The 13914-nt window shown below is 41.5% G+C and overlaps 2 protein-coding genes across 2 annotated transcripts in view; both read left to right on the forward strand.

Annotated features, from left to right (window-relative positions):
- PRORP (protein only RNase P catalytic subunit) overlaps positions 1–595 on the forward strand; it is a 35744-nt gene extending 35149 nt beyond the window's left edge. Inside the window, exon 8 of the mRNA XM_015864987.2 lies at positions 168–595. Coding sequence (XP_015720473.1) covers positions 168–308 — 141 coding nt within the window. The 3' untranslated portion in view covers positions 309–595. The remainder of the gene's footprint in view (positions 1–167) is intronic.
- Positions 596–2420: 1825 nt separating this feature from the next.
- Positions 2421–12003, forward strand: PSMA6 (proteasome 20S subunit alpha 6). The gene is made up of 7 exons (XM_015865020.2): positions 2421–2607; positions 5674–5768; positions 6777–6858; positions 7105–7260; positions 8792–8970; positions 10277–10371; positions 11790–12003. Exons 1-7 carry the CDS (start codon positions 2532–2534, stop codon positions 11845–11847), a joined length of 741 nt encoding a protein of 246 aa, XP_015720506.1. The 5' UTR covers positions 2421–2531; the 3' UTR covers positions 11848–12003.
- The last annotated feature ends 1911 nt before the right edge of the window (positions 12004–13914 follow it).

Consider the following 13914-nt stretch of genomic DNA (forward strand, 5'->3'; position numbering starts at 1 on the left):
TTTTCCTTCAGTGCTAAATCTTGCAATTTGTTTTTATGGGCCAATAATTGAGAGTTGCTAAAGAGGTGAATCTGTGCAGATTTCTAAGGCAAATAGCTGTAGTCAGTGCTTTACCAATGTGTTAGATAAAATCTAAAAACTTGTTTCTATTTTTCTTTATCCCACAGCCCGCTTGCAGTTATGACTGTGTGGTACAGACTACGGGTGACACGTGGCATATCCCCTATAAAGACACTTTTGAGGAAAAATATTCATATCAAATACCAAGAAAATGGCTTTGCCTTCAGCAGAAATACAGAACAACGTAATTGCACAAGATGAAGCTGCTTCCGTTATGGTTTTGTTTGTTTTTGTTTTGCTAGGCAGTTGCAGCAGACGAGGAGAACTCAGCAGTACAATTATGGGGTTAATGTATGAAGCCTATAACTAAAGAAAATTCAGTAACTGCTTTTTGTCAGACTCATTCTTGTTACGAACCTGTGGACACAAATGGTAGTCCAGCAAGGATGAATTAGGTCTGTTATTTCCATCATAACGAGTAATTTCTGTACCCTCTCCATGTGATTTGAATTAAAACTTGTTTTTCCCTCTGGAATTTCAGGTCATGTGTTTGTTTGTTTGTTTAATTTTCTTTCTTTTTTTTTTCTTTTTCCTGAAGCTTTTCATCTACACTGAAACTCTGTTCTTCAGAAAAATTAGGCAAGGCTTTCAGTACCTTCAAAATTGGCATTCTGACCTTCATAGAATCACATGGTTGGAAAGGACCTATAAGATCATCTAGTCCAACTGTCCTCCCTTTGCCATACCTACAGTAAGCCTCCTAAACCATGTCTCCTAGCTCCCTATCCAGGCGCTTCTTGAACACTGCCAGTGATGGTGACTCCACCACCTCCTTGGGTGCCTGATCACTCCCTGATGCCACACTGATGGTACTGAGCAACTGTTTGGTCTTGGTGTAAGTAAAATATTGAATATTTGAATCCATACACTTGACTTTCAAGGATTTTCTTGCTTGGTTGCTTTTTGGCAATTTGATGAAATGTTTGAACATTCCTTCTGCTTTTCTCATAGGAAAAAATAAAATATCTGACATGAAACTCCAATATTGCAAGATAGAATAGCTTCATGCATGGTAAGGAGTAAGAAGCAAGGCATCCTCAGCCCAGAGGAAAGGAGATCTTAAAAGAAAAGAGGTCTTAGGAATCTTGAGTGTTGTGGAGGGTATGAATGGGACAGATTACTTGCTGTCTCTTCCCATTGAAGAAGCAGCATCAGATGATGGCAGCAGGTAGAAGGTTCAGATGAAACTGCACAACACGTTGTGCTGAGCGGCCCTTTGTCACTGTATGTTGTGGATGCAGGTGGTTCACAGGAGCTCAAAGGGAAACCAGCAAGCTCATGAAAGAGAACCCCAGCACGGGCTGTTAAATAACCTGATGTTATCACTGTTTTGGGAAGTCCCTGCAGACATCAGGAGGCTGGGAGAGTATTCAGGGAATGCATCATTAAAGGCTCTCTGGAGCCTTAATGCTTTTCCTTGGGCATTTGCTTTTGCTCACAGCTGGTGATGGGGCACAGGGCTGGAGACTTCCCAACACACATTTTAAACACTTATTTTTATCTGCCGACAACAAAATGAAGGGGACAAAAAACTGCCTCTTACAATAAATACCCAGTGTTAATAGAGAATGATAGCTATAAGGAAAAACCAAAGCAAGCCTCATGTGGGGCAAACAGCGTGCTCCAAAATGCACCCACTACTTCAGCAGAGTTAGTGAATCATATTTTAAAGCGAAGTTGTGCTTATCCAAACAGCTTTGCACGGCTTTCCATGCCCGGATTCAGAAAAACAAGGAGATAAAATCCAAGCGGACCGTCCCCGTTGATCCGGGGAACCCCGGGCTGCTGGCGGCCAGATGTGTGTGCGATGTTCGGTTTGAACGGGGATTTCCCTGCGCACCGGACGCCGACGGAGGCAGCGCTCAAACACTGAGCAGTGACCGCTCAGCGGCGCCCACCCGCCTGTGGTCCCGCTCGTGTTTTACAATGACGCCCATCCAGCAGCACGCTGGGCGCTTTGTTGGCACAGCCATGGGGCTGCTGCTCACACCGGGGCTGTTCTCGTTCCCCGGCTATTCCCGCAGCACAGCGACCTTCCCCGCTCCTTTCCTCCAGACCGCACCTTGGCGGCTCCCGCACCGTCCGGCGGAGGCGCCATGTCACGTAACGTTCCCCTCCTTCCCCCCAACCCCCGTGTCCCTCTCGCTCCACCCGCCGCCCCTCACTCCGCCATGACTCCTCCCCCGGCCGCACTGCGCATGCTCTGCATTGAGCGGCGCCGTGCTGATGGCGCTGCGGGTTCACACATGCGCAGTGCTAAGGATGGAGCGTGACGGGGCGCGAGCTGCGAGTCCTTGTGCGCCTGCGCGTTTGCAGTGACCCGGAAGCGCTCCGTCGGCGGCCCGTAGCGGTGGTGGTGGGTCCCGCACGCTGACCCCGCTGTGCCGTGCCGTGCCGCCCGCATTGCCGCCATGTCTCGAGGCTCCAGCGCCGGCTTCGACCGCCACATCACCATCTTCTCCCCCGAGGGCCGCCTCTACCAAGTCGGTGGGTGCCGAACCCCGGGGACGTCGCCGTTGAATTGCCCCGTCACGGGCCGGGCCGGAGAGCTGTGCCGTCCCGGGCCGCCGCTCACAGCGCGGTGCTTCCCTAGGCCGGGCACGGAGGGGCCGGTTCGTGCCCTGCCTGGGTCCGCAGCACCGCCAAGGGAGCTGGGCCGGCCGCGGGCCGGGCACGCGTGGAGGCTGCGGGCGGCCTCGATGCGGTGCGGGGCTTTTAGAGCCTCTGTGCCGTCCCAGGGGCTTCAGCTGCCCCTTAAGTGCTTCTGCCGTTAGTCTGGTTAGACTTACAGCGCTGTGCTTTGCAGTCTGAGATACAATAGCGGTTTGGGATGGGACTTGGGCTGTCCCAGACAGTGCGTACTGGAACGTTAGGGTCAGTATCTGGTTCTGCAGAAGAGCCTCATGGTGCTCCTTTCAGGGTCTTCTGTAACAGTGTAGCCAATTTTCAGTATCTCAAAGACAGTTTCATCCACACTGCGCCTGAAGGATCTTCAGACCGGGCCAGATGAGTTGCTCCTGCAGCACCATCCTTATGCTCTCTCCCTTGGTCCCAGTGGCTCTTCCCCAGCTGCAGCAGCCTGTGTGCATTACATGGCACATCTGTACATGTATCTGTTCTCCAGGAAAGGAAGTTGCTGAGATCAGTCTGCAGAAGTTATCAGTAGTACCCAGTAGGTTATTCTGTGTCTGACCATAAGTTTTACTCATGAAGAGGTCTGTGTGGAATAGGCTTCCTGGGTAGGCAGTGCAGTCCTGCAGGGACCTTCTCACAAGTTATGACTATGAAATGGCACACGTTCAGCTGTCTTTATATAAGTAGAAAGCCACCTGTACTAACTACATACATATACAGGTTCTTTATTAATACCTGTAGTATTTGTATGCATCTTGCACAGTAAGCCTTATATGTATGGTTAGTGGGAACAACACTTTTTTGCACTGGTCAGTAGCTATCTCATGTAAGAGTCACAGGATACAGCCTTCAGTTGCCCTTCCAACATGCTAGTTGGTCTGGAACACCTTCCTAGCTCTCTCTGCTGCAGTACTACTTGTTGGTCATGGTTTCTGTGTCCTGTAGCAAAGAGTTAATTGAGGGTTTCTGACTCCTGGATACATTCATCAACTGTTATTCAGCAGTTAATATATGAGAAATGTACAGTACTTGCATATCTTTTGTTCAGGCCTGAGAAGTATCTGTATGTGTGTTTGAGAGTATTTACATGCAGTCTGAAGTTGTATTAAAGGTACTTTGAGTACCTGTCTGCTAGGGAAAGATGGGGAGATGAGTACTTAAACGTGCTAGTTAACCTCAGGTAAGTATGAGATTACTCTGCCAGCAGCCAGGTTAATAGTTTGAGCATGATCCTACACTAATGTTCCTGCTGGCTAGCATCTAGCCACAGTATGGGCAGGAGTTACCTTTACTTGTTGTCAACTATATGATTCCGGCCTTTTTCTTTCATTCTAAATCATGTGAATCTGTATGCATACTAGATTCCAGTTAATCAGGTGCTGTTGAGGATAGGTGTAGGTATGTATTGCTCTAAGGCTGTCTTAAAACCGATTTTTTTCCAGAATAGAGATTTCCAGTACAGCGATACCAGACTAAAATGCCAGCACTCTGCCTGCTTCTCAGTATTTGTGAGCAAAAGTTTTTGAGAGCACTTATTCCCACTCACACCTACGTGTCAGAGTCACAGACTGGCTGAGAGTGTCTGAGACCTCTGGGTCCATCTTCTCCAACCTCTGCTCAAGCAAGGACAACCATAGCAGGGTGCCCAGGGCCACATCTAGGCTGCTTCTGAAGATCTCCAAGAAGAAGACTCCAAAGCCACTGGGCAGCCTGTGCTAGTGCTCAGGCAGTTGCACAGTTATGAAGCACTGCCTGACAGAGGAAAAATCTAATGTTCCACTTTGTGCCATAGATCTGAGTGCAGCTTTTAAAACAGCTTACCAACTCATGTTGCTTTTAAAACAGCTTACCTTCTTTCTCATGTTATTTTATGTACAATTAACAAATGTACAGTTAGAAGAGTGGCATGGTTAGGATGATATTTTACAGGTTTATAGTTAGAAAGATTATCATGGTGGAAAGAGACAATCAAAAATGAAATGCTCACCCATATCCTAGGCTTACAGTAGAAAACTCTAAGAGGAAGGATCTCCAGAAAGAGATCCTTCCTCAGTGGCAGTCAGCCCTTAAATGGGGTCTAGGACAGGTGCAGCCATGATACACCCCTCCTGGCCACACAGGTGACTTGCCTTCACCTGTGCTGCCGTGGCTGACTGGTGCTTGCCTCAAGTGATCAATCAGCGGTTCAGGCTGTGATTCAACAGTTCCCATTCACTTTAGAATACAGTTTTAGCAGATCGTTCTGAATCCCAGCCTCATTGAAATAGCTAATTAAAAAAAAATATATATCCACATCTAGTTAGTGCCTGGAACTTTCACTTCTTGACTAGGTATTAGGAAGCTCAGGGTAGTTATATATTACCAGATAAAGATTTTTAAAAGGCTTTTGAGGCTTTTGAAATTGTTAATAAAGGGAGGTGTGTTTCTTAGGCCACGTGAAGGGAATTTTAATCGTTTGTCTGAATAATGCTTTCTCGTAGGTATGTACACAGATTTTGTTTTAGAAAGTAAACTAAAACTTTGTAGTATTTGAATATAAAGTCAGAAAATGGGATAAGATTAAAATCTCTCTGCCTTGCCTGTTATTTCAGTTTTCATCTGTATCAACTAAAGTGTACAGAAGAAATCACATCCTTCCAATGTAGTAATACATGAAAGCTCCCACATGTTGAAAAGATGTGTAAGATTTACAGTTACATTAGATTAATGTTGGACTGTTTTGGTCAAGTGCAGAACTACCATTTTGGTTTAAAACAAATTGTTGGGTACTCTAATAGAAGAAAAAGGCAAACTATTAGGAATACCTGTACAAAGCACTAATAGATCGTGCTGAGATTTCGGGGGGGGTGTAGATGTGTCAGAGTTGCTTATACTAACATATCTAATAGAGCTTTTTGTGGTTTTTGTGTATTTTTCTAGAGTATGCTTTTAAGGCCATAAACCAGGGTGGACTTACGTCTGTAGCTGTTCGTGGGAAAGACTCTGCAGTAATTGTAACACAGAAGAAAGTACCTGTAAGTAGTCTATTTTTGAAGGAGGGCTGGGAGAAAGTGAGGAATAAAGGAAATAGAGGGTGTAGTGATGCACTGTTAAGATTATGTTTACTGTCATTGACAAATACAGCAGTTTGGATATGTTCTTGTTCTGATAATATTGAATTGTAGCTTTGTTTACTGCTCAGTTGTGTATTTTGTCACCAAGTACTGCATTAATGGTTTTCTCTAGAGCTGGTGAAGGGGTAAAACTAAAACTTGGATTAGGGTGTACTTTGCCATGCATACATCATTCTGACTTGTAAGGGCTGAGTTACCCTAGGTCAGTTTTCTGATCTCTCTTCTTTAATTCCTACTAAAGAACCAGTATGCCAATAGAACAGTAATGTTTTCATGAGTGTTTTGGCACAGTGGTGTTGTACTGATGACAAAGGGGTAAAACTCCTGTGTTTGAAGACAACATGGAGTAGGAACTCAGTCTTTCTGGCTTGTTTTCAAAATTTATTCAGGTAGAAAAGGACTTCAGTATTGGTCATGCTTAAGTTGACAGCCTTTTCTAGATATTGAGCATCTGAAGGAGAGCTGCAAAGATGGTGAAGGGTCTGGAAGGCAAGGTGTATGAGGAGCAGCTGAGGTCCCTTGGTTTGTTCAGCCCAGAACAGAGAAGGCTGGGGGGAGGCCTTGTGTAGCCTGCAGCTCCTCACAGGGAGCAGAGGGGTGGTGCTGATCTTTTCTCTCTGGTAACAGCAACAGTACCTGAGGGAATGGCATGGAGCTGCAACAGGGAGGGTAATGTTGGGGTTACAGAAAGGTTCTTCACTAGAGGATGATGGGCATCAAGCAGGTTCCCCAGGGCAGTGGGCATGGCCTCAACCTGCTGGAGGTCAAGGAGCATTTAGACAACACTCTCAGACATAGGGTTTGGATTTTAGGTTGTCCTGTATGGAGCCAGGTGGATGGACTTGGTGATCCTTGTGGGACCCTTCCAACTCAGGATATTCTGTGATTCTGTTTCTACTTCTTCTTTAGGACAAGTTACTGGATTCCAACACAGTAACTCATTTGTTCAGCATTACTGAAAATATTGGCTGTGTGATGACAGGAATGACAGGTATTTAATTCACCATCTTTTTAAGTATCTGAAGTATCAGTATTTCTATTTAATTTACTGTGTGTTGCATAAAATTAATTATTCACTCAAGGAAGTTTGTTTCTCTCAGTCTGGTTTTAGAAAACTTGTCTAGTTCTCATGTATGTATTTTAAGACAACTTAGAATTGGGTGTGGTTCTCTCAAATAATGCTGAGAATAAATATGGTACACAGTTAGTGAAATTAATATCAACTCTTTCTCTCTAGCTGACAGCAGATCCCAGGTGCAGAGAGCCCGCTATGAGGCTGCTAACTGGAAGTACAAGTATGGCTATGACATCCCTGTGGATATGCTATGTAAAAGGATTGCGGATATTTCTCAGGTCTATACGCAGAATGCTGAAATGAGGCCTCTTGGTTGCTGTAAGTATAGCGTATGAAGTCTGTGCTGTTTCTTGCTTAATCTTTCAAGAAGTATATGAGATTCTCACCTGTTTTCAAATTGTGTAATATTGCGTGAATGTAACCAAGGAACTGAGAGGGATGAACAACCAGGTGAGAATAATCTTGGAAGTCTTGAATAGAAAGCATGAGTCTACTACTGGCTGAGCTTCTGAATTTAAGTAAATTATTTAAGTGCTTTTAAAACAAATGGTGCTATTTTACTTCAGTTTTATGGGCCTGATCTGTTTGCAGGGTGATGGCTGTTAATGGAAGAAACTCTTCTTACTGGCATATATGGTCTGCATAAGCATCACGGGTATATGGAGAATACAGATTGTGCAGACTTCAACTGTTTTGTATCTAACTAATGTGTATAGACTAAAAATAAGCTTAACTGATGCTTTTACCTGAATTGTTTTCTGTGTGTTCTAGGGAAGATGTACATAGTATTTTATTTGTCAACATTTCTGCACAGATGTTTCTTCATAATAGCAAACATAACTTATGTTTAAATAAAAAAAAAAATATTATATTTCTACCATAGTTGGTTATCCTTGTATGTTAAGGGTGGTTTTGACTTCCTTTTTTTTCGCTCTCTTACGCTTGGCCATGAACAAAGTGTAGCCATATTGGCAGATTGTCTGGGAATTGAGGTAGAAGACTTCATGTTTCCTCAATAGCTGTTTCATTAAACATTCAGTCTAAGTTTCTTGTTGTTATTGTTGGTTTTGGTGTTGTTTTTTATTTTTTTATTTTTTGAGAGAATATGTCGGAACTGATGAGTCACTTCTGGTAATCATACTAGACACCAGCACTTCTTACTAAATCAGCATTCAGGGTTGCACCACAATTTTCATGTTGGGGAAATTTTCCCATGCTTTTATACATGTAATGTTCAGGAACAATCATTTCTTTGCTTGGCACTTCCCATACTTCGATACTGACAGAAAGGGAACTTTTTTTCTGTGCAGCTTTTTCATTTGCAGTAGTAGCTGTTCAGAAGCTGACATAGCTGCAACTACTATTTAAAAGTTACACAAGTGTAAAGCTAAAGGCAATAGAAGATGCTTTCTTTTTGTTGTTATTTTTCTTTGATATAATATAATACACAGGATTTGAACTGTGGCTGGGTGAGCCTTGTATCAGGATTGAACTTATTTATTTCCTGACTTTGTGGTTCTTTACACACTGAGGCTGGCCAAAGCATTTCTATGCTTAATGAGTAGCTTTCTTTGTGTATAACACAAATGTAGTCTGCACTAAAGTGAGTTGCATGCCTGGTGTGGGATACTGGTAAGAAAAGGCAAATGAGAGATAAAGAGGAAATCTCAGGTCTAGGTATTGGACTTGCTTCTAAGGATCTACTGCTTTGTATGCATGTGTTTCTTAGGAGGGAAGTATCAAATTGGTTCAGTGAAACTGCTAATATTGGAAAATAATTATTAATTAATATTGGAATATACATATAAATTAATATTGGAAATAATAATTAACATTTTTTCTCTTCAAGGTATGATTTTGATTGGCATTGATGAAGAGCATGGCCCTCAGGTGTACAAGTGTGATCCGGCCGGTTACTACTGTGGATTCAAGGCCACAGCTGCAGGAGTTAAACAGACAGAGTCGACCAGTTTCCTTGAAAAGAAAGTAAAGAAGAAATTTGATTGGACGTATGAACAAACTGTAGAGGTAGGCTGGTAGAAGGCCATAAAGGTTTGTCCAAGTATTTTTAATGATGTGGTGTATAGGATTCTGATACAGAAGAGTGCAGTTAGGAATTTCCTGTTTTCTGATTGTTCTGTACTGTATCCAGAGCAAGTATAGCTTTTCAACCAGAAAGTCCCTTGAAGATATTTGGTAAGCATTTAGAGTCTTCTCATCTGGTTTTTCTGTGTTATGTTAGCTGAAGTGGAACCTGTGGCTGTAGCACTCCTGCTGTAGTTGGTGGCTTGTTGTTGCAGTGCTTGATTCTGGGCATACCAGAATAATATTTTTTCCGCAGTGCTTAAAACTGTGTTAAAAATGTTTTAAACAAGATGGGTGCTACTGCTTCAGTTCAGCACACAGAACAACAGATGCTGTGCCTACTGTGAGAACCGTTGTTCGAGGCCCATTATAAAAGCATACCCTATTTATATAACGGGTTAATGAGCTTGTGTTATAGTTATCCTTTTTCACCTACACCATAGAGAGCTATCTAAGCAGTCCTCATGTATGGCCCACCTGTTTCTCCTGCCTGGTCTTGTTCCCTTGTAATGTTAGGTCTCTTGCATTGCAAGACCAGTGGTTGAAATGAGGTATAAAATCTAAAGCAATTGGACCCTGCTGTAAGTTAAAACTGTTCTATAAAGATAAGTGAATGCTATGCAAAATAACTGATTTGGTAAGCATCTGACTACATAGCAGCTTTACAGAGCTTTTTGTGGTCAGTCATCATTTTAGGAATACATCTTCAGCATTATTATGACTTGACTTCAAAGCATGAGTGAGGTTGCAAAGAACACCTTTTGAAACAGGTGATGACTAAGGTAAAAAAAATATATATATGCAAGTTAAGTTGTAACTAAATTCAACTTCCAAAAACAGCCAATGTAATTTTAGTTACCAGAAAAAAAGCCAAAATGGAAGCCACACAAGTAACGTGCTTTGAGTAATCCCGGACTGTAATGCTTTTATCTGTTTGCTACTTAGGGAATGTGTTCTGTCCTTGGGACCTGGGATGTTAATCTTTGCCTGATAAAAGTTTTGGTTCTGTCTTTTTTTTTTTTTTTTCCTGGTAAGAAAATTTATTCTTTGGTTTTTGTAGGTTGAACTTCCTTGAGAGAACTGGAAAGGCAGTATATATGTACCAAATGAAAACTATTTGAAACTTTACAGCTGAGGTTTAGAGGTGGAAGGAAATAAAACTAGAAGAGAGGATAATTGTTAATGCTAGATCTACTAAAAATGCCTTAGCTCTTTCTGTTTATTGATAGAGTTTTTTGTCACCTTTCAGACAGCAATAACATGCCTGTCTACTGTACTATCCATTGATTTCAAACCCTCAGAAATAGAAGTTGGTGTAGTCACAGTGGAAAATCCGAAGTTCAGGTAAGTGATCGTGATCACTGTTATAAAACCTGGTGTATTTCTCTGGCTATGTGCAATTTGTTTTAACTTCTTGTGTAATGGTAAGTTCAGAAAATGTCATTAATTGAAGTTTGAGGTTTGTTTTCTGATTGTTTTATTTTTTACTTGTAGTTTCAAAATGCATGAAAGACGTTGTTCAAATAATAAATTAAAAATAAAAAAGATGCTGTTTTGAAGTATTTAAACTGGCTAAGGAATCCGGTCTTGTAAAAAGAGTATTGTTTGGTGATCAGAATCTTGTTATGTCCGTTCTAGATGTTTCTTTAATGCTTAAAAGAATGTAAAACATGGTTTGTACTGGTATCTGGAGTCTACTATCAATATGACAATTAATGCAGTTATTTTGACAAGATTAAAATATTCTGGACTTGAAATCACTGCAGTGATTTGAAATTGGCTGAACGTTTACTTTCCAAGTACAACACGTTCCAACCCACTGTGAAAGGAAGACCTGCCATTTCCTCCCTGCTGCCTCCACTATTGTCTGATTTGGAGTGCAGCCCTGTGTGTGCAGCATGGTTACGGGGTCAGTCTTAAGCAGACAATACCTGGAAATCTTCCTGCTGCAGGCTGTGCCTCACATTAGATGCAGCGTGCTGGACAGCCTCCTCACAGCATATGGTACAGCTGTGGAAGAATGCGTGAAAGAATGGAAGAATAAATCTTGAGACATTTTGATTAATGCAAAAAGGCCCTCTAGGTATGTGTTACTAGTCAGGCTCACCATAGAGTCTTTCATTGTCTCATGGTTTGTTTTTTCATTAAAATAGAACAAAAAAGCTGAGGAACAGTTTGGTGGGGAATAAGTCCTCTGCTATTTTAGTCTAAAGATTTAGCAGGTGAGGACTGGAGAGAGGCTTCAAACCTTGGAGCCCTACAGTTGCAAACTTTTGAGTGCTTTTTAATGTGTATAAAGTTATATGCTGTTGATGCATGAATTTACGTTCGATAATGGATGTTTAGAACAACAGAATTTCTGAAAAAGCATACAAGAGCCGAATTATCCCTTTTCCAGTGCTACCCCTCTGCCAAACTTCATTTACCAGTCATGTCCTTTTTAGAAAGATGGGTTATAAAAACATGTGTATTCCTTGGAGTAATTGCACTAATTACCATACCCATTATTTTCACCAGGTCCCAGCTTGCAAATGTATTGCACAGGAGAAATTACCTATTCTTTTTCTACCTCTTGCTACTTTGCTCTTTAGTGTCTTTGATTCTTCCTTTGTTTTTCAAAAACAGTTGAAATGTTGGCTTGTGGCCTTGGCAGCAGGGCTTTAAGGGGCTGAAATGTATAAAACCGATTTGAATAGATGCTGGGTTGGAGTTTAAGGGGAAGAATCATTGAAGCTATTCAGGATTTCTTTTTGTTCTTTCAGGATCCTTACAGAAACAGAGATTGACATGCACCTTGTAGCTCTGGCAGAGAGAGACTAATTAGCTTTCCTATTTCCATTGTCTGTGCTTCTGACCAGGGTATTTGGTGAAAAGAAGACACTTAATAATGGCTTTCGGTTATGGAATGAAAATGATGTTCACAATACAATGTATTTTACTCTGTACAAATAAAACAGAGGTTTTTGAAATACTCGATGTTTCCTTTTAATGTGTTTTTAATCTTTGTTTTATGAAGTTCTCATCAAAATACATGACATAATGTTTCTGTGGTGATTATTTGCCTGTTAATTTTATCTTAACATAAATTTTATCCTCAGCTCTGTATTTTCCATTTGAGCTATTTTACTCCAAGCATAATGTTTTGTATCAGATTATGGTGTATGTCTTGATAGTTGTTACATTTCCGTTTGTTTTCTTCTCCCCTGATGCTGAAAGTCTTATAACATTACTATTCTATCCCTGGGAACATTAAGAGGATCATAATTTTAAACCTGAGAATTTGCTCAGGTTTGTATGAGAAAGTATAACAAAAGCTGAAGTAAAAACTTGAGCTGTAACTCCCCATGCATTCCTTCACACACATTTGACTGGGAAGGGGGAAGAAATATTAAGAGATGTCTGCTACAATTGAACAGATCTGAAGCCAGCACTCACTTAGGGGAAACAGATTCTGGTGTGTGCTTTGAGATTCTGGATGTCACTTACCTGGCTGGCGTCTTTGGGCAATCCAAAGTCAGTGTTTGGGTGGACGGGGCCAACAGAAAAGATCCATCAACATGAGTGTCTGTGGCAAGCAATTCTCCTCACACCTTCAAAGATTCTAGGTTAGGAGGAAAGTTAAGAGTGAAGAACTTGAGTCAAAGTGAAGGGAACTGCTTTCCTGTTTTGTTAGAATTGAAGAGTTTTCAATATCCATGCAAACAGGGAGGTGATGGAGGAAAGACTGAGAAAGGGAAGATGACTAGATGCTTGTCACTGTTGGGTGGACATGAAAGTCCTCCTGGAAAGGCACCAAGCTAATATGACTTAGCCCCTTACCTTCTTTCCACTGTCTTTGCTATCCTGGTACTGGTTTTCATTGCTCTAAAAGTCTCTTTGATTTCTGAGACCTCTGGGAAGGCCTCGTAAATTTTCATAAGCTGGGATTGCTTGATTCTTTTTTTTTTTTTCTCTTTTCTCTCTGCTTTACATTTAAGGTCCCTTGAACATGTATCTTTTAAGTTCATTGTAGTAAAAGCAACACAGTTCATTGTTTGGCTTTAATAAAATATAATGCTAATTGTATAACTGACTTGAGGAGATTCTGATGCTCAAATGTTTTTTCTTATGCTTCTAAAATAGCGTGAAATGCTGAGTTTGCCAGATTCCCCGAATTTTCAGTAGTACCCCTAGAATTCAGCTTCTGTCACGTCAGATGCTGTTGTACGGATAGTAAGATGGAGCCATTTCTGCTTTCAGGGAGAGTAGGAGTGAGTGGGTTATCTGAGAACTGTGCAGTTTGTGCCGCAGTTGGCTACACAAATGCTAGTGGCACATTTGGAAAGGTTTATGTCTCTGAGTGACAGCTGAGTTTCTGAACTTTCCTAGAATCCTTCCTAATGATGTGACTGTAAAACAAACTGGAATTTTGACTGTACTGGAGTCATTATTTAATTCGGCATAAAACGTAATCCACTGATACTTTGTTCTTGATTGGCTTTAATTACACATAAAAACTTGAACAAAACCAGTTAAAAGGAATAAGACGGTCAAGGAGCCATATGACTAGAGCGTATTTGCATAGTATTCAGTATTAAAGCTCCCTGCAAGACTTTTAATTCCAAATTTTGGAAGCTTATATGTGGTTGTGTAACTTGCACGGTTTTTCTGAGAGCAGTGGGCGTTTCATACCTCCTGTTTTCCATGCAGAACATTGCACCTCGTGTTTAGACATGATGAAATACGTTGTCTGTGGATTATTCTTTGGGAACGTTGCGTCCTTTTTGATAGCAGACTTTGAGTTGTGGCAGCTGAAATGCCATTATTGCTGGTTCTTTGTCCTGCAATGAAGATTTGTGGTTCTTTCTTGTATTAATGATGGGGATTTTCCTTTTTCAGTAAAGCTTT

Source organism: Coturnix japonica, chromosome 5, assembly GCF_001577835.2.
Source record: "Coturnix japonica isolate 7356 chromosome 5, Coturnix japonica 2.1, whole genome shotgun sequence".
Taxonomy (NCBI): domain Eukaryota; kingdom Metazoa; phylum Chordata; class Aves; order Galliformes; family Phasianidae; genus Coturnix; species Coturnix japonica.

Excerpts from the sequence above, each read along its gene's own strand:
- PSMA6 (XM_015865020.2), top strand. The coding sequence starts at position 2,532 with ATGTCTCGAGGCTCCAGCGCCGGCTTCGACCGCCACATCACCATCTTC. Across the intron at positions 7,261-8,791 it reads AATGAGGCCTCTTGGTTGCT|GTATGATTTTGATTGGCATT; the intron begins GTAAGTATAGCG and ends TTTCTCTTCAAG. Across the intron at positions 8,971-10,276 it reads CGTATGAACAAACTGTAGAG|ACAGCAATAACATGCCTGTC; the intron begins GTAGGCTGGTAG and ends GTCACCTTTCAG.